Source organism: Pseudorca crassidens, chromosome 11, assembly GCF_039906515.1.
Source record: "Pseudorca crassidens isolate mPseCra1 chromosome 11, mPseCra1.hap1, whole genome shotgun sequence".
Taxonomy (NCBI): Eukaryota; Metazoa; Chordata; class Mammalia; order Artiodactyla; family Delphinidae; genus Pseudorca; species Pseudorca crassidens.
Window position 1 is genome coordinate 3,602,194 of NC_090306.1, and position 20,613 is coordinate 3,622,806.

The following is a 20,613-nucleotide window of genomic DNA, read 5'->3' on the forward strand; positions in this document are numbered from 1 at the left end:
ATGCCCATCTGAGACCCAGACCCCTGAGCTGACTTCTCTCACTGGGCATCTCCGCTCAGATGGTCTCCTGGCAACTCAAACGCACCGCGCCAACGTCTGACCTCACCATCTGACCCCACGCTGCTTGCCTTCCTGGGCTCCCGCTGCGGGGATGGACTTACATATCCTAGCCACCTCTGCCCTCTCGACAGCATCTGATTAATGACCAAATCTTGTCAATTTTGCTTCCTAAAACCCTTGACTCTCCCCAAGTATTTGATGCTCGCTGTCACCCCCTCAATGCAGGTCACCATCTGTTGTCCTGATCAGGGAAAAGCCTAGAAGGAAGGTCCACAGTGGTCATTTCTGGGTAGACAGTATTATGGGTTGAACTGTGTCCCCAGGAAGATTTGTTAAAGTCCTAACCCCAGCACCTGTGAATGTGACCTTATTTGGAAATAGGATCTTTGCAGATGTAATTAATTAGGGTACAGTCATTAGGATGGGCCCTAATCCTGTATGAGTGGGTCCTTACAAGAAGAAGAAAATGCTGTGTAAGGATAGAGACACACAGGAAGGACAGCACGTGATGACTGAGGCAGGACCTGGAAAGATGCAGTCGAAAGCCAAGGACCCCACGATGCCCCCACCAGGCGCTTGCAAGAGGCAAGGAAGGTCCTACCTAGAGTCTCAGAGGGAGCGCGGCCCTGCTGACACTCGTTTCGGACTTGACTTTGGCCTCCAGAGCTGTGAGACAATCAATTTCTGTTGTCTTAAGCAACTCAATTTACGCTCCTTTGTTACAGCCCCCTAGGAGCCTAATACCCTGAGATATGGGCCATTTTTTTTCTTACTTATAATTTTTAGTATTTTATCGATTATTAGTGGATACAAAAGACTTTATGAGCTGGAAAATCACACTTATTACAGTAAGTCCCCGACATACAAACCTTCCAGGTGCAAGCTTTCAAAGATGCAAACGTGCATCTGGTTCCAGCAAAGGAACCAGAACCTGCGCCATCAGCGTCAGGCGTGAGTGAAACTGCAGCTTCCTCCGTCTCCTGTTGCTGACGACCCTTCAGCTCTACCATCTCCCACCTCCTCTCCCTCCTCCAGTCAGTAACTCTTCCTGCCTGTTCACTCGATGGCAGCCCCCGTGTGCCAGCTGTTGTGCTGGTGCTACTGTACTTTTCAAGGTACTGTACCGTAAGATTAAAAATGTTTTATTTTTTGTGTTTGTTTTTATGTATTATCTGTGTGAAAAGTGTTATCAACCTATCACAGTACAGTACTATAGAGCCGATTGTGTTGGGCACCTAGGCTAACTCTGTTGGACTTACGAACAAACTGGACTTATGAATGCGTTCTCGGAACGGAACTCGTTCGTATGTAAGGGACTTACTGTATTTTTAAAAAAATCCTCACTCAGCGAGAATCTTAAACACCCCACCGGATTTCTCTCTGAGAATCGAAACTATCTACGCCCACACAATGACCTGATCATATCACTGTGGCTTTATTATTCCACTGTCTTCATCCATACAACTTCCCTATTCCAGGAAACGCTCGCCCAGGAAGAGAAAAGTTGCAAATAAAACAAGTTCATTGTTCGTTTCGGGAACTTTGCAAAAAGCATTTAAGCAAACGGCAGATTGTTTAACTTCTGAATAGATGGCATTGTATGTCCCCTCTCCAAGACGCTTCTAAACCCTTGCCTTGCTGTGGGTACCAATCCTTAACTACTATACCATGATCCTTCCCAGTATTAAGCAATTTCATTAATCTTAGTGGAAGACTTTGAAAAGGCAAACACAGCCCAGCTTTGCCTCTGCCTTTCTGAGAGGCTTCTGAGAGCGCATCCTTTGCCATGGCAACAAGGAGACTCAGCCCTGCCTTACGAGCAGGTCGATCTGCTGGCATTTTGGGGCCTTCTACAGCTAATATACCCAAAAGACTGCATTTACTGAATGCCTTCTGTGTGCAGAGACGGAATTAAGCACTTCACATACACCATTTCAGGGCGTCTCTGAAATACACTATTAACAGATAAACTGAGGGACTTCCCTGGTGTCGCAGTGGTTAAGAATCCACCTGCCAATGCAGGGGACATGGGTTCGAGCCCTGGTCCGGGAGGATCCCACATGCCACGGAGCAACTAAGCCCGTGCGCCACAACTACAGATTCTGAGCTCTACAGCCTGCTAGCCACGACTACTGAGCCCGCGTGCCACAACTACTGAAGCCCACGCACCTAGAGCCCGTGCTCCGCAGCAAGAAAAGCCACCGCGATGAGAAGCCCACGCACCGCAACGAAGAGTAACCCACGCTCGCCGCGACTAGAGAAAGCCCGCACGCACCAACGACGACCCAACGCAGCCATAAATTAATAAATTAATTAAAAAAATAAAAGATAAACTGAGGCGCATTAAAAATGTTAAGTTGATTTGAACAAAACTCAATTTGAATCAGGCAGCATCCCATCTAGCAGATGCAAAGGAGCTCCGAGAGCCATACAAAACGAAAGACTTTTCTAGGCAGAAGGGCTGGGAACAAGGAAGTTATATTAGGCAAAACAGCGGGTTGGTCATTGCCAAATAGCTTTCGTTTAACTGGAGACACAGGCTCAGCCAGCGTAGGTGAGTTGCCTATGGCAGAGCCTGTCTGCTGACGGCAACGCCTGCACCGTTAGCCCTCTTCTGCCTCTGCTGACGGCAACGCCTGCACCGTTAGCCCCCTTCTGCCTCTCCAGACACATTCCGGTGTCTGGCTCTTTGGGGACCTGGTGGTATTCTGCTACCAATTATCTGGATAATTGCCTCAAGTGGACAGACTCTTTTCTTCCTGGATGACCTAGCCCGGGTGGTTTCCCCGGCGGGGAGTCGCTACAGAGACCATTCCCGATGCACAGAGGCAGCCCTGGGCCCCCCAGGACTTATGTTTCTCTGCCTCGGGCCTGGAGAATGTGAATCATGAAAGGCAAATGGGCTTCGGAGGAAAACAAGCAGTTATTTGAGGCCGTCACATTTCCCGCCAGGCATTGGAGCCGCAAGTTAGCAGGGGAGGGAGAGCCAGACCTTGCGGACTGAGGCCGGGACGCAAGCTCATGGCGAATCCTGGTTGCTGTGCGGTACGGACTCCACGCCAACCTGCAGGCCGAGTCTTAGGTTCCCCCTCCCCCTTAGGTTCCGTGTAGCAAATGTACACGTTTGCTTTCAAGTAGGCAGAATTAGCCCATGGGTGGTCTCTGATGTGGAAAAAATCAGCTCCAGAGAGATGACTCACAGAAAGCAAAGACGGCTTGACTCACGCGGTGCTGGAGAAGCGGGTGGCGCGTGCCGGGTTCACTTACCCAGAAGAAGAAGTTAAAGACAGCGAGTAAATACTTCAAGTAGACGGTCAGCCAGTCGTCCTGATCGACCTTGTAATGGGCCATGGTTGCTGGGCCTGCAAAGAAGACACACGTGTGACCGGGGTCCACGGAGGCGGCCTTGCCCGCCCAGAGCCAGGCGAGGTTCCCTTCAAAGGGCATCCTAGCCTGTCTGGCCGGGGACTCTCAGACTGGGGGTGTGCAGCCCCAAGCAAAGAGCAGAGAAACGCCAAGGTCACTGGACACAGAATGGAGGTGAATCACGCAGAATTTTCTAGCGCTGTGGATCTTGGTTTGGCCCTTCTGATGCAGGACTAACCTGCAAGTCTTCCTACAGACTTTGCACTGTGCTACTGTGTTCTTATTCTGTCCCCGTCTTAGCAGGGTGGCAGGACACAAGTTCACCTGTCCTGCACACACACACACACACACACACACACACACACACACACACACACACACACACACACACATGCACTCGGCGTGCCTGCCTTGCGGTGGAATCCTATATCATTTGAACAGGACCTCTGCATGCGCAGGTGAGGCACGAGCCCCAAATCAGAGCATCTGTGCTGGAAGGGACCTCGATATCCCCAGGCCACCCCAGCACCTCGACTCTCCAAAGGAGGAAGCCGGTCGGTAGACCGAGTGGTTTGGCAGTAGGATGACAAGACCTGGAGTCTGGCTCCCGGGGTTTAAACCCTGATCTGTCACAAGGTGTGTGAGAATGTGGGTAGTTACGTAACCTCTCGTCCTCGTGCCCTCCTCTGTACTGGAGAGAATAATGATGCCCACGTGGCAGGGTTGTCTTGCAGATGAAATGGGATGATCTACATGAGGTGTTGACCACAGTCCCTGGCACGGAGTAAGTGCTCTATACTGTTGGCTATTAATATTACATGTGACAGGGGTTATAACCCAGAGCGCCAGCCCTAAAATTCCTAGCCTTTGCCCCAGAACCATGCTCCTTCCCCTTGTCCCGATGCCCGCTGGTGGGCTCTCTGGGAACCGTGGCGTCAGTGGGATGAGAAGATGGGGGTTCATGTGCCCGGTGATCCTGTTTGCATCTAAAATCCCAAAGCAGCCTCCGAGATCTCTCCTCGGGCTTCTCTCATTCCCTGGGCTCCCACACACACACGCTCTGACACTCGGAGCGTAGCTGCTCCCTTAGGAACCGTCCCCTTTAGGGGGACCTCTTTTATTCCAGACCCAGAGCAAGCAGGCCTTGGTTCTGCCCACCTCCATCTCCCTCTCCTCCATTCCCACCAGTGTCTGCTCAGGGGCCCCCGCCACTGCCCTGCCCTGCCTCTCCGCGGCTGGTGCCGGCCGGGCCCAGATTACTTCCCCTGGAGCCACCGTGCTGAGTTTTATTTCAAGCTCATGGGCTCCTGAGACAGGGCGAGAGGAAGACAGAAAAGAAGAGGTGGCTGTCTTATTTGGGATTTCTATTTGCAGACCTTGAAGAAGGTAATTTAAGACTTTGTCTTCTTGGTAAAAAAAGACAAAACCCATTTTTCTCCGATTTAGTGTGAGAGGTAGGGTGGTGGAAAAAATACAGAAGGAGAAAAAAGGAAGCCCTATAAAAAGTGTAAAAAGCGGTGCTAGATGGGGTCAGCCAGGCGACTGGACCGGGAGCTATTACACGGTCGTTGTGCAGGTCACTGTGCACGAGGTCCTGATGAGGGACCCTCTGGGCCACCGGGGTCATTGGTAAACTGACCGTCTGTTTGGGGCCCAGCCCCTCCTGTCTGCATTCTCTTCTCCCTTTGCCTGGCCCTCCCCTCCCAGCCGGGGCCCACTGGACTCATGTACCAGAACCTTCTCTAGACCTGCAGACCAAGGGGTCAGGACCCTCTGAAGGAAACTGTATTTTTAAAAGAGTTCAGGCAGATGACGGGATTTAACAAAAGAAACATATTTCTAATGGTAAAGTTTCAGCCCCGAGGGGTAGAGAAGACAGAAGCCCACGGTGCTGTGGAATGGCAGGGTCAGCAAAAACCTCTGGACTCACTTAATCCAACCTTCTGCAGAAGGAATGAGGAAATTAATACATGTCTGAGTTAAGACTCATTTTCAAATGACCTCTCTCAAGTCACATGGCTAATGGTTGCCTGACCCCCTGTTCTGTGCTCCTTACACAGGACCCTACCATACGTGGGGCCCTATGCTAGGGCTGGCAGAGGCCCCCAAAGAAGTGTCAGAACCTTGTCATTTCCCGGCTGTGTGACCTTGGGCAAGTTACTTAATTTCTCTGTGCAGCTAATTTACTGAGCACTTACTACGTGCCAAGCCCACGATTAAGTGCTTTACACGGGCGATCTTGTTCTAGCTTCCCAACAGCCCTATGAAGTAGGGCTATTCCCATTCCTTTTGCAAGATAAGGAAACTGAAGCTCCCACAGGTTAAATAAGCTGTCCAAGTCACAGAGCAAGTAAGTGGCAAAGCCCGAACAGAACAAGGAGCTTCTGACTCAGCCCAAGCTCTTACCCACCATGCAGTGCTCTCAGGACTAGAGCTGCTAGGGGGAGGGAGCAAGGAGGACCGAGGTTGCTGACTTCCTTAATAGCTGTTCTCCCCTCTAGATTAGGACAAGAATCCCCCATTTTAGCTGGGTACTTGGCCCCCTGGAGCAGACAACACTCCCTAGCCTCTCTTCCTACTGGGTACAGCCAGGATTAACTGCTCGCAAAAGGCACGGAAGCAGAAGCAGTGTATGCAACTTAAGGTATCATTTTTGGGTGTATGTTTCGTGTGCGTTTGAGAAGGTGAATCCTGTCACTGTAGGGAGCAGAGTTCTATGGGCGTCAATTAGGTTAAATTTGGTAACTGCACTTTTCACAGCTACATCTTCGCTGATTTCATGTCTGCTTGTTCTACTGTCTATTGAAAAAAGTATATCAGACTCCCACTAGGACCATGAATTTGTATATCCATCCTTGAACTGTTCATTTTTTTCTTTTAAAAAATTTTTATTGAAATACAGTTGATTTACAATGTTGTGTTAGTTTCAGGTGTACAGCAAAGTGATTCCATTATATACATACTCTTTTTCAGATTCTTTTCCATTACAGGCTATTACAAGATATGGAGTATAGTTCCCTGTGCTATACTGTTGGTTAACTCTGTTCATTTTTGCTGCATATATTTTGCAGCTATTTTATGTAGTACATTTAGATTTGGAGTTGTGATATCATCCTGGTGGATCAATCTCTATCATTAGTAAATGTCATTCTCTGTCTCTAATAATCAGAAATATCCTTAAAGTGAGGAGAGGCATGTCTCTCTTCACCCCTTCCTTCTTCTAGTTGGTTGGAATGCTGATGTAATGGCTGGAGCTCCAGCAGCCATTTTGAGGCATGAGCTGGAAAGCATGATTTGAAAAGTGTAGAGCAATAAGTTCAAAGAACCTGAATCTCAGATGATTTTGGAGCTGCCACACCATCCATGGGCTGCTCACCTCCAGACTTAGTTTATATGAGAGAACAAAAAAACTTGTAGCTTCTTTAAGGTACATGGTTGAATATTCTATTACCCATAGCTAACTTCACCCTGATGTGGTAGATGGAGTGGTGGGTACAAAGGTCTGCCAGAGCACGCGAGCAGGGGCACTGAGGATGGGGCAGTCAGACGGGTGGTGATGTTGGGCAGTGGCCACAAGCTCTTTTAACTTTACACTCGATCACTAAAATGTTTTGAGCACACCCCATAAATATGTATATTTATTTATAAATTTTATTCATGTACTATTATAGATCTATATGGTAAACATCATCAAATTCATCAAAAAGCTTAATTTTGCTTTTTTTTTTTTAAGATGAAAATAATTAGGAAGAGGAATTCTAAGTAGATAGTCTGTCTCCACTTTGGGGCCAACTGATGCAGGTTTTAAAATGGAGGGGTGAGAAGTGTACAGGTAGGTAGGGGTCAGATCGTGAGCAGCTAAGCCCCAGAACTTGGACTCATGTCCTCAAGTGATGAGAACTTGGACTCATGTCCTCAAGTGATGAGAACTTGGACTCATGTCCTCAAGTGATGAGAACCACAGGAAAGCACGCAGCGAGGCAGTCCCTTGATGAGACCTGCATTTCAGAAAGAGTTCCCTGGCAGGGGCAGAACAGGGCTGGGGCCAACTGGGTGCTTGGGGACCAGTTAAGCAGTTGGTACAGTTGGTGCTGATGTCCAAGAAGGGGACAGGAGGGTCTGAACCAGGCCCGGGGCAGCGGGATGGAGAGCAGGGGACAGACATGGACAGGCAGGCCATGTGTACAGCTAGGAGGAGAAGCAGGAAAGACCTCATCAGCCTTGGGGAGACGCATGCACGAGCGAGCGGGCCGGAGGAGAACAGGCGAGTGCGGGGCCGGCCACAGCACCACGGGCTGCCGAGAGAGCCAATCACAGAGCGTGGCAGGGCTCACCTTTTCCAGAGCAGCATCAGCGGAGGATGACTCGGGTCAGGAACCCAGGAGTGGGGGCGGTGGGGGGGGGCGGGATCTGGAGACCCAAGGTAGATATTTACAAATGAGAAGGCGAGGGAAGCAGCTAGAAGGCCTAGTTGAGGTTGAGAAGTGTCTTTGCATTGGAAAGAAGGGAGATTTGCATGCTCATTTCACTGGGAAAGATTCCCAGCCACCACTAAACCCTCCTGCCTAGTGACTGGGGATGGGTGGACCGGCTGAAGGTGGGGGGAGCAGAAGAGCCCGTTTCTCCCAAGTGGTTCCAGATGGGGCCTGGCAGGCAGCCATCCTCATGTATTCTCCTCCCCTGGCCCTTCTTTCACCCCAGTTTTCCTCAGCCCTTCCCTGTGATTATGAGCAGGGGCAGGGGCAGGGGGTGGGGGGTAGGAGGGAGGGAATGGCCACGGCAGCCCCGGGAGAGGGGAAAGTGAACCCAAGCTGCCTGACTGGCCTTATCTCTCCCCCACCTCCATCTTCCCCACCAAGGGACTGGAGGAACCAGGGCTTCGGATCACCCTCCAGGACCATTTTCCCTGAGCTCTGAGGAGTGTCATGAGCCCCATTTCAGCCAAGGACGTCTCTTCTTTGGCCTTGTAACTGGCCTACTGCCCCCACCCCCGGCCCCTTCCCGGGCCTGCCCCTGAATCTGGAACCTTGCCCACTGACCGCAGCAGTTTGTCTATGTCCTTATTAGTACCTTTTTGTGCTGCGAACAGGCTGATTGACTTTGGACACTTCCTGGCTCTGTCCCTTCACCGTCTCCCAGGCTCAGGCAAGCAGCCCCCCTCCCCTGGGTGTCTGTTTTCCCATCTGTGGGGCGGGGCACCGTTCTCAGGAGCATCAGAATCTGGAGGGCTGGTCGACAGGGACAGCTCAGCCCAGGGTGTCCGACTCATCAGGACTGGGGTGGGACCCTGGAGAACAGACTCCCGGGCAGGACGACCAGCTATGTGATTTGCCCAGGACTGAGGGATTGCTCGGAACGCTGGACTTTCAGGGCTGAACCTGGACCACCCGGAGTGAAGTAGGGGGGTGGTCACCCGACTCCCAGATGCTGCCACTGGTCTGGGGACCACACTCCGAGTCAGTGTTCTCCAAAGCCCCTTCCAGTTCTCTAACTCCATGGCCTGCACAGTGTAATTACCCTGTAATTACCCTTTGCATCTGAACAGACGTAACTGAGCGGGTGGGGCGGAGCCCCAGGGTGGGTGCACCCTCTCACACAAAGTCCACATTTAGGACGAAGATTTCCCGGACAGCCTGGTGATGCAGCCTCGGGGCGCCGGGTCTCCAGGCCAAAGCTCTGACTGCAGGACAAAGCTGGGATTCAGGGAGAGCCAGCAGGCCTGGGGGCCTGTGCTGTAAGACATCTCAGAAAGGCTGCCTCAAATGCCTTGATGGTGAAGGATGGATCTGGGGACCGTCAGGCCGGATATGTAAAATTATGGGCCCTGAGACCTGGGGGGCATCGTCTCTTCTACGGCTTCTCGCCCCCTCACTCCCCCCCAGAGAGAATGAGTCTCTAAGTGCAGAGAAGATGAGGGACACGTAGGCAGAACCCCGTCGGCTGGCTGGATGTGCCGAAGTCCCGGTGGGCAGGGCAGGGCTCAGCCAGAGGGAGAGACCAGAGCAGAGTGGACCACGCTGGGCGCTGGGGGAGGGCAGCAGAGGGCAGGCGGGTGCCTGGGACCTGACGGTATAGATACGAGGCTCTGTCGGCCCCTGGGCCAGCTGCATCCTTTGCTCATTCAACAGACACGCATCAAGTCCCCACCGTGTGCCAGGAGCTGTACATAGAACCCCTGGAGTTCGCCCTTAAGGAGGTGACAGCAGCCGTGGGGCTGGGGCGCAGGCACACATATAACCTCCAGACCCTGCCCGTGGCCCAGAGGAAGTGGCACATGGATCCTGCCAGGTTGTGATGGGGGCGGAGTGGGGGGCATTAAACCTGGTCCTTGAGGACAGGCAGGGTTTCTGCACGGGGAGGCTGCTCAGCCAGAGGGGACAGCATGAGCAGAGGCAGGACACTGCAGCTGCAGAAAAGCCTAGAAGGTCAGGTCAGGGGCCAGGGGTCAATCCGGCTGGCCGCACTCGGTGTGACTTTTCCCTCCCCACACGCTCTCTACTCCTGGGCTCTCACCAACCTCTTGTTCTCTGCCTGCTCCGGTTAGCACAAGCTCAGGCTGCGGGTGCCCTGCCCCTTCATTCCCTGAGGGCGGGCTGCCCCATACTCGGGGGTGGAGGGGGAGCTTGGTGTTTCTAAAATAAAGACAAAGCCAGTATATTTGCTGTGGAAAAACTAGCTCCACCCTCCCCCTCAGTTAAATAAGTCCCACTTTCCTCCTCTGGGTTCTTGGTCAACAAGAGGCCAGGCCTGTGTGGCGGTCAAAGAGGTGGAAAGGAAAAAACAGTCCAAGTGGTTTAACCTGTAACTGAATTTAGGCTTCAAGTGAACCCTGGTTGCAATCCCCGCATATGTGCCCCTCCTTTGCTCTCCTGCCCCTCTGTTTAATTTCCACATGCCTGAGACCCTATTCCTGGTGGGTGGAGAGTCCCTCTGCAGGGGTCAGAGAAGTGAGGCTTCCTCGGGCCTCTGAATGGGACAGCTGAAGGGGAAGCATCCCTGGCTCGGCCCTGAGGAAGCCGGGCTCTGGGGGTGGGGTAGGGGTGACACACTGGGGCCAAAGTCACACTGCAGATTAGTGGCAGGACAGGGAGCTGGCCTTCTGTCTCCATGGCCACCAATAGGATTTTGAGGGGCTTCCCTGGTGGCGCAGTGGTTGAGAGTCCGCCTGCCGATGCAGGGGACAAGGGTTCGTGCCCCGGTCCGGGAAGATCCCACATGCCGCGGAGTGGCTGGGCCCGTGAGCCATGGCCACTGAGCCTGCGCATCTGGAGCCTGTGCTCCGCAACGGGAGAGGCCACAACAGTGAGAGGCCCGCGCACCGCAAAAAAAATAAATTAAAAAAACCCCTCAGCACCAAGAACTCTTAGTCTTTATCCCCAGAGACTCATGTTTTCCTAAGTACGGGACTATTTTCTGCTTCATTTGCAGGTGCCAACGTGCATTCAGTGAATTAGTCAGGGCTGTGTTCAGAACCTGAGGCAGGTGGTTTCGCTGCCTTCTGACTCTCTACATTTATACATACACAGAGTCTTTGGAAGTTCTGCCTGTAGGCGAGTATCACCCTCTGCTGTTTTTCCTGGGTCCTTTTAAAAAAAATCTCTGTCTGACCCATGAAATGAGGGCTTCCCCAGTGCTTATGAAAAGAATGAGTGAACAAACAAAAACAGTTCTAGTCAGTAAGTCAGAAGATCCTGGTGTGAATACCAGCTGTCACCTGCAGCAGCGTGACCCTGGGCAAGTCACAGGACCTCTGGGCCTCAGCTTCCTCCTTTGTGAAATGGAGCTGATGCTGGTCCAACTTTGCCTCCCTTGCAGGTTGGCTGTGAGGATCAAATGGACTAAAGAATTTGCAAGAACTGTGTGTACTGGTTTTTACAGCCTCAGTGCCATGCCAGGGTAAAGGCATTATTACAACCAACCCCCAAGAGGTCCTTGAATGAAGAACAAGGTGTGGGTAACTCTATGGAATACATCAGCCAGAGGCCATGTATCCGATCGTTGGGGATACAGTCTTAAAGCTTCTGTATCTAAGCCCACTTGCCTACTCGTGGACTCCACTTAGATGGCCATGACAGGAGACCTTGTCCCCAGGTGACCAGGAAAAATTCAACTGCAGAAGATCAAGACCTTACTTTAAAAAAGTAGATTGGTTCAGACAGGATAGTCATTTTAAAAGAAGGACGGATACAAATATTAATAACATTTAACTAAGGCTAATCTTGAGATTAGCCTTAAAATCATGAGAACCTATCAACTAACCAGTTGTGGAGGAAGGCAAGGTAAGAATGATAAAGAATTATACTCTCTATAGAATTACAGGGAAATCAATTTGAGATTATACATCAGAAGGCAACTGCGAGCTGCCGGGGACCTTTACCAAGGGTTATCCTAGAAACAGTGCAGTTGACACCATGTAGGTGTCTATTTACCATGTTTAAGTATAAAACTGTAAAATATCTATTTGGACATTATTTTTCCTAGTCTTCTCTTTCTTTTTATCATTCATCAATACCTCCCTTTCTAAGTTCTGTTTCACCCAAATGTGTCTCTAAAATGCAATTTTTGTATAACCTTCTGCTAGATGGGTTGGTCTAAGTTTCATTTGAAAGTCTTCTAAACTCTCCTACATTGGTCATCTGAAATTTTCCAGTTTGTACTGGCATTTCACTTGAAAGTATGGCAAAAATCATTTTTTCTATACCTTTTTCTTAAAAGGTAGAAATAGATGAATGTTATCACTCATTTGTTGTATTTTAGTGTGAATTTGTTAAATCGGATGATTTCCTATTTTTCTAAATTTTTAATATTGAAGTTTAATAAATATATAGTAAAGCACAGAGGTCTTAAGTGTATAGCTTGATGATCTTTTTCAAAGTCAATACATGCATGTAAGGCTATGTATTTTCCCCTGAGTACTGCTTTGGCTGCTTTCTGCACATTTTAATTTGTCATATTTTCACTATTCATTTCAAAGTACTTTCTAATCCTCACTGCAGTTTCTTTTTTGATCCAAGATTATATGTATGTTGCTTGATTTTTCAAACATTTGGAGAATGTTTTAGTTGTGTTTTTCTTGTTGATTTCTGGCGTATTCTACTGTGGCTGGAGAATATGCTCTGTATAACTTCAGTCCTTTGAAATTTGTTGAGACTTGCTTTATGGCCCAGAAAATCGTTTCTTTCAGTGAATGTTCCATGTGTGTTGAAAAGAGTGTATACTTTCCAGTTTTGTTAATTATGTCGTTAAAACATATATTCCTACTGGAAAAAAAAGAAGGGGGAAAAAGGAAAGGGTTTTGGTGAACATTAAGCACCTCATCTCAGTTCTCAACAAGATGCTGTGAAAGAAACATCCTCTGTTGGGTGGGAGAAGGGGCTCCAGGGGAGGGCTGCTGCCTAGGGGGCCTGTGGGTGGGGCTCCATGGGATAGCATGGCTAGCCCTCTGCCATCAAAGCAGGGCTAATGAGGTCATTAAGCCCAGAGAGTGAAGGATGTCGCCCCTACCCATTCCCTCCCTTCTCATAACCCCTCTGCCCCTATGCAGGATTTAAGGAGGACTGGGCTTGGCATCCAGAGACCTGGGTTCTTGTCCCATTTCTGTTTCCTAAGTTGCTCTGTGACTTTGGGCCTCAGTTTTTCTCATCTATAAAACTGCAATGACTCTATCTCCCTCACTGAGATGGGTAAAGTTGCAACTCCATTGCAGGACTCACTGCTGTCACGTAATTTCTGCATCACCTGAGGCTCCGTGTGTGTGATCGTGTACCTACAAATAACAAGGGCCAATACTTATTGATCGTGTACCACATGTCAGGTATGGTCCTAAGCCTTTTGGAAGGGTCCCCTCTTTTAATTCTCCTAGTAACCCCATGAGCAGACATGAGCATCACCCCACGTGACAGATGAGGAAAGGGAGACAAAGGTTATAGAGCCTGCCTGGGCCAGGCTGTCAGTAAGGAGGGGGTGGGATTCAGAGTCATGCAGACTGGCTTCAAAGTGGACTCTTCTCAGGGGGACCATATGCTCCACTTTGCCCGCCCAATGCCAGTTTCTCTGGACAGCCCCGGGTCACACCTATTGTCTTGGCATGATTATTCGCAGGGGCCTTTTCACTTAAAAAAATATCCCAGTCCTGGCTCTTCACCACTATCTTAAATTGGGTGTCAACAGTATTCAATATTTCTCAAGCCCCTGACTCTTTCTGCCCCGATCCCCTCCACACACTATAGGTTTCTCCAACCCACGTGCTCTGACACTCAGGGTCACCAACCCTACTGAGAAGCATAAGGTGTTTCCCTTAACCACAGCATTTGCTAAGACCTGAGCTCAGCCTGTATCCTAAGCATGCCCCTCGGCACCTGACCTGAGGGTGTCATGGGATAGGGAAGGAATGAATGAACGGATGAACATATGCACCAGAGAGCCACGTGAAAGCCCCTGCGCGCTCCAAGAGTTATAGAAATATTTCCCACAAGTTCCCCAGGACACCTGGGTCAGAGGTGATGAGAAGGAGAGAAGCCAAACCTACACCATCCTTTCCTCAGCCCCAGGAATGCACGCGAGTGTGGAGGACCTTTCGCGTGGAGGGTTCAGCACAGGCTCAGCACCTCCCAACAGGCCTCCTGGGACGTCCTGCCCAAGCCACCCACGGACCTTCTCTGTCCTCTCCACGCCACCCTCTTCTTCCCCTCATCTTTCAAGGCCAGCCCCAGGTGAGAAACCCAGACCTATGTCCATGGTACACCAAAGTAGAAAAACCCTTCTGAAAATAAAACAAATGAGGCACAAATGGGACCAGGACAGTTCCACTGGGGGGAAACACCTGGACACACAGGTGCTCCCGAGAGAAGCCCGACCTCAGAAGAAACCACAGGCTTTGAAAATGAACGAGCATCAGCCCCTCCTCCGACCCCCATGCACCCTGTGGGCTCCAGCCCTCGGGGATGGCTCTCCAGCTGAGGCTGGGGAAGCCCACAGCCCCTAAGGGCTGCCCCAGTGGGATCTCAGGGCTGAAAAATACACTGGCTTCCTCCCCCTCCTCCTACAGAAGGCTCAGCATCGCGGTGGCGTGTGCATGCGCTGGGTCTGAAAGTAGCTCATTAAATAAACAAACGCCAGAGGGAGGCAGGTCGTTCTGCTCTGCGCCACAAACGTGTGCTTCCCCACTCACGGAGACAGACGTTTGAGAGCACAGAGAAGCCGTCTCCAGCCCCAGCGCCTCGCCCAGGTTCTGGCCGGCAGCCCCCAGAGCCCAGCCCCCTGTAACTTCGGCCAGTGAAGAGCGGTGGGCCCCTCACTGGGGCCAGGTCTTTAACTGTCTCAACGGCTCAGCGAAGCCGGTGCTATCACCTCTATTTTATAAACAAGGAGGCTGAGGCTCCCCTGGCACACCGAAACATCAGGTCGTGGTGTCAGGGAAGCTAAGGTCAGGGCTCCTCAGGTCTGAGCTTTCCGTAGGCTTAGAGGGGAGGAGAGAAGTCACCTCCATCCAGAGTTGACTTTCCCGTCCTGTCTCGGGGCACCTCCCGAGAAGCCTTGCATAGCAAGGATGGAGGCTCAGAGGTGGCCCATGCAGGGCGAGCTCAGGATCTGTAAGGCAAGGAACAGTGGCAGCAGGAAATCCTGAGAGCCCAGGCTGCCGGGACTCAGCAGAGGGTGGGACGTGGGGGTGAGACAGAGACAGAGCGTCACCCAACTTCCAGGGGAGCCGCACACATCAGAGTCCCCATGAGCGGCTGCCCCGGGACCGAGCAGGTGTGCACGGCTGCTCACTTAACAAGCTGCTCACCTGCCTTCTCTCTCTCCCTTCCAGTAAACCAGGCTCCTCACCACCCAGCCTTCCCTGCCAAGCCTGGGTGCCCTCCTTCTCAAGGGACCAGCTGGGTGAAATCCTGACTTTTACTGGAAGTTGCCAAGCAGGGACTGGGCAGCACAATACACAGTGGGAGGGCAGGTGGGGTGGGTGTCTCAGGGTTGGGCTGCCCAAGACCCGTGAGGGTGGGCAGTGAGGGTGGGAAGACGTGTGGGGGCTGGTACACCTGACTACTCCCCACCCCATGGACCCTTTTAAACATACGAACTAAACTGTGACCTGTAGGCAGACATCCTCCCCTTTTTCTAGAGGAGGAGAGGTGCATTGAAACTTACTTTAGTTTGATTCACCAGGTAGTCAAGACGGCTAGTGTTCGACCAAAAGCTGTCCTCCCCTCCTTCCATTATAATGGAGTTGGAGCTGGGTACATGGCCACTGAACCAGTGGCTACATTTCCCAACCGTCTAAGTGGCTGTATCTGGCTGTGTTGTAGTTTTTGACAAAGGAACGTGAGTAGAAATGCTACTTCCAAGCCTGAGCCTTAAAATATTGCCCCTGCACATCTCCACCATCTTCCCCCCTCCCAAGAACTGGGCCACAGATGTGCCTGAAACCCAGTTTCAACCACACAGACGAGGACAGCCCCTCAGAGCAATGGTTCTTTAACTGTAGAGTCTATTAGAATCCCCTGGAAGGCTTTTACAAACACAGGTTTCTGGGCCCACCCCCGGGGCCCCACCCTGGTCATTTGCTTTTCCAACAAGCTTCCAGGGGGTGCCGATTCTGCTGGTCTGGGGACCACACACTGCGCGTGGGGATGGTTGAGACAGAAGATCCCTGCAGGACCTCATGGAGCAGGACAGCCTGCCTACCCCGGACCGTTCCAAGAGAGAAAAACACATTTTGTTCTTTAAGCCGCTGTCCTGTGAGGCGTCTGATACAGCCATTCAGCCTTGCCTCTCACTGAATTGTATCCTAGGGGTGACACTCTTCTGTGTATGACATCCCATTGAAAAAGAAGAAAAAAATTCTGTTCCAAGTCCACCTCCAGGGGCCGCAAATTCTTCCTTGATCGGATACACACAGAGCCAGGATGCAATCTCAGATGTACGATTCCCAAACTAGACCGAATCGCTATGCAGGCTCTCTCCCAGGTCTCGCATGTTCCCCTGAATCAAATTATCGCCAGATCCCCTTCTCTTCACCACCAAGGTCTGAAGCCTCGCGTCCTCATCCAGTCCTTCTGCAGCCGCCACGGCCCGCACAGGTGGACCGGGCTAGGGGAGCAGCGGAAGCTGATGAGACGTGAGACCCTAAATCCACCAAGGAAAATCACCGCCGCTCTGAACTAAGACCGCAGGGTTTTAATTCTGATACACTGGGTCTCAAAAGTACCTTTAAAAAGAACAATGCACTGCTGTCAGATGTACTTACTGCTCCCACTAAAACCAGCTTAATTATAGCGAAGAACACAGTCTATAATTTTTCCCACACTCAGAGATGGATCTATATTATAATTTCCCTGATCTTTTTGAATGAATGGATTAAGCTTTCCACCAAGAAAGAGCTGCTCTTTTCATCACCCACGTGGAGACACACGCGTGAGGCCCCGTGCAGGCGTGGGGGGCTGCTTGGCCATGACCCCCAGGGAAGGCTGGTGTTCAGCACGAGGGGGACTGGGTTGGGGAAAACATGTGTCCTGGACCCCAGGCGAGGGACAGGCGCCGAGGGCTGTCCTCCCTTCCCGTGATTCGCAGAGAGTGATGCTAGGAATGGCCGCTAATGGACATGGTGTGGTGTGTACAGAGGCATCGGCAGACGGGGGAGGGCAGGGCCCAGGGGATCTAACTCAGGGTGCCCCTTGCTGTGCACCAGCGCGTGGGCAGGTCCCTGCCCCTCTGTGTGCCTCTGTATCTACATAATGAGGACGCTGGTGTTCTAACGGGACATTCTTTTAAGTAAATTTTCTGGTAGAACCTCAACATATAAAACAGATGAACTGCAGCTTCTCTGGCAGAAGGGGTGTGTTAAGCCCCTTCCCCATCTAAGCTCACTTGATTGCTGTCTCCCCTCCCCGCTCCCCCAAAGCCCGAACCACAAAGAAACCCGCTCTAGCGCTCTCTGAGACCATGCAGGCGTGAGCTTCTTTATGCTTTAACTCCATAGCCACCCTGCACTGTCCATGGTCAGGTGAGCCAGGGGAGAGCTGGGGGGGGGCGGTTTAAATCCCAGAAATCTATATCATAGACCCAGAGGATATTTCTAGAACTGAAAGTAACGTCCGAGATCATCTGAGGAGTCTTTCACTTGATAGTTTGGCGTGTGATGGTCCCCGCTGGCCTCAACCCCACTCTACTCTTTCTCTTTCTTTTTTTATTGTGGCAAACTACACATAACGTAAACGTTACCACTGTCACTATCTCAGGTCACTTGCACAGATATATAATAAGGCCAGTGGGTGAGCAGCTCTCAGCAGGACGAAGAGGCCGGCGCTCTTAGCGTCCCCAGCGCACAGACAAGGAAACTCACTGGAGGGCACACGAGCCAGTCTGAAATACAAATCCACCCCCTCATCCACTCCCTGTGCTGCTCCCCCGTCTCCCAGACAGCGTGGCAGGCCGTCCTGCCCAGGCTTCCAGTGTCGGGCCCCCCAGGAGCACGTCTACTTTGGGTCCTGCCGGGCCGGTTCACTATGTGGGCTGCTCTCCAGTTCTGGCCGTGGCATCAGGCTTTGCTGATTCGTGCCCCACTCCCAGCTGACGGTGAGAGCATCTCCGCCAGGAGGCTTCTGCTCTGCTCTGCTCCGTGCCCTCGGCTTGGGCCTGGGGACCCCGGGTCAGGAGGACTGGCCCCTTCTCTCCCCGCAAGGCGGCTCCCAGTGCATCTGACTCACACTGTCCAGGCCCTGGACTCAGCCAGGGAGCCTGAGCCTGGGCTGGGTCTTTGGAAGCTGCACCGGGACCCTGGGGGCTGAGGCCCTGTGACCAGGGCTGGGCGAAAAGGCTGCCAACCACACGCAGGCCCAGAGGAGGCGGCGGCCAGAGATGCCAGCCAGGTGGTTCTGCTCCAGCCCCGCTGGCGCAGGGTTAGGCTGGAAGCATCGGAAGCAGGTCTTCGCATCACTCCGCCATCCACCCGTCGGTGGTCCAGCTGACACCCGGGTGCTAGTGCCTTGTAGAAATCATAGAAGGTTGGAAGGGCTGGGTGAACATGACCCTGAGAGTGGAGGGAACCCCCCCACACCCACAGCCCTCCAGTGAGCCTGGCAGAAGCGGGGGACAGTCTGGGCCTGTGGGCCTCCCAAGCTTGGATTCGGGGCTCACAATGGAGCTGGAGGAACTGGGGGTGATGCTGTTCTTAGAGACCAGGGTGCACTTCCTCCGTTGTGGGTACTGAGCAGGGAAGGGGGTAAGACACACTCCTCATAGTCTAGAGCAGGGGTCCTCAACCCCCCCGGGGCCGTGGCCTGTTAGGAACCGGGCCGCACAGCGGGAGGTGAGCGGCGGGCGGGCGGGCGAGCGAAGCGTCACCTGCCGCTCCCCACTGCTCGCATCACCGCCTGAACCGTCCACCAGCCCCCCGACCCCCACCCGGCCATGGAAAAATTGCCTTCCATGAAACCAGTCCCTGGTGCCAAAAAGGTTGGGGACCACCGGTCCAGATGGTGCAGGAAACAATCGGGCCCATTAACAATGGTCCCAGCCCTCAGACTCAACAAGGACTTGCCACCAGGCTTGACTTGGGGACCCAAGCCCCCGGACACGGACGCCCTGACGACACTGCTACCCCCGCCCCCAGCATGGTTCTCTGATGTTTCGTTTGGGCTTTCACATACACGGAGGGAAAATTAACGTCACCCGTACCAGCTGTGTGACCTTGGGTAGGTCACCCAAGTACCTGAGCCAGTCTCCCCCTCCGCCCTCCAGGGGTAAGAGGATGCGGACCTCCGAGAGAGTGACCGTGAAGGCCAGGAAGTGTGGGTGAAGCGCAGCTGGCCCCTCCCCCCATCACACCAGCAGCAGCAGCGCCTCCGTCCAGGGGATGATCGATGGCGGTCTGAAGGCTTTGTGGCTCTAAGGGACTAGCCAGGCTGCAGGGGCGATGCTCTGGCGGGCAGGAGGGGCCCTGGAGAAGCCTATATCACGGTGCACGTGACTTTGGCTTACGGACGTTCACAACCTGCTCCTGGGAGTCAGAAAGGCACAGACCCTCCTTTCCAGGCATCGGGAAATTAAAAAAAAAAAAAAAAGCCCAAATGACACAAAAACTCATCTCTGTTCCCAGAGATGATTGGTACAATTTCTCATTTGCTTTCAAAACAGTGCCTGTCTTGTCTCTGGAGCGGGACACCGTGGCTGAGAAGTAAGCCTGAAAGACCATTCCTTCCAAGGAGTTATAACGTGGAGGCCCCTGAAACTGTATGGAAAAATGTTACTATTTACGTGCTGGGGTCCCATAGGCTTTAGCACATCCCCAAAGGGGTTTATGACATTGCTCCACAAAAAGGTCAAGGTTCCTTCTTCGGGTAGGTACAGATAAGACCTGAACTATGAACTCCTACGGGAAGGGCTGTGTCTTAGACACAGGCTCAGAGACCCCGTTGGCCCCAAGGATGCAGCAGAGGCCAAGCTGGGGAGGAAGCCAGGTGTCCCGGGTATCCAGACCCCGCTTCAACTTGCTTTCTGCCAGACACACGGATGGTGTATCTATGTGCGTGTGTGTGCAAGGCTGTGGGAGAGGACGTTCATGCATCCAATTCTAAACTCCCATTTTCACTTTGGGTCTTGGATGTAAATCTGCTAGGTCTTAAGTCCAGGAGATGATGTAATTTATCAAAGAGAGTTTGGAAGCTGCTAAGCTCCCTGATAAATAAGCCATGTTTCTTCATCCCAGGTCTGTGAAAACATATTTTCTACGGACTTAGAAACCTAAGAAACCTTAGAAACCTAAGAAACCTTAGAAACCTAAGAAACCTTAGAAACCCCCACCTTGGAAAGTATTAGAATCTTCCCCCTGCAGGAGAGCCAAGCATACAGAAACTTGTCTTTTTAGAGATACTTGACCTTTCTGGGCAAGGAAATAATGTACGCACATGGCAACTAACCAGCAACCCCCGCACTGTTACCCTAATTCTTTCCAAAAAAGAACTGTAGTTCCATGAGTTCCAGAGGGAGGATGTTATAGAAACGGACTTGGCATCAGAATATCCTAGCTATTGCCCACATCGGCTCCCTTATCGGGTACCAATTACATCATCACCAGGAGCATCACTACCCATTGTTCCCAAGGTCTGGAAAGCTGCCCGCATGTCCCAGGTCTAGAAGGTGGAGAAGAGACTTCTTAGACACCAGTTCAGCCTCACGTGTTGGCCAGGG

At 52.0% G+C, this 20,613-nt stretch overlaps 1 protein-coding gene across 8 annotated transcripts in view; it reads right to left on the bottom strand.

Annotated features, from left to right (window-relative positions):
* Positions 1 to 20,613, bottom strand: part of TSPAN11 (tetraspanin 11) — a 64,243-nt gene that overhangs the window by 34,230 nt on the left and 9,400 nt on the right. For all 8 annotated transcript variants that reach the window (XM_067695436.1, XM_067695431.1, XM_067695435.1 and 5 more), the window contains one exon: positions 3,328 to 3,422. In XM_067695436.1, coding sequence (XP_067551537.1) covers positions 3,328 to 3,411 — 84 coding nt within the window. In that variant the 5' untranslated portion in view covers positions 3,412 to 3,422. The remainder of the gene's footprint in view (positions 1 to 3,327; positions 3,423 to 20,613) is intronic.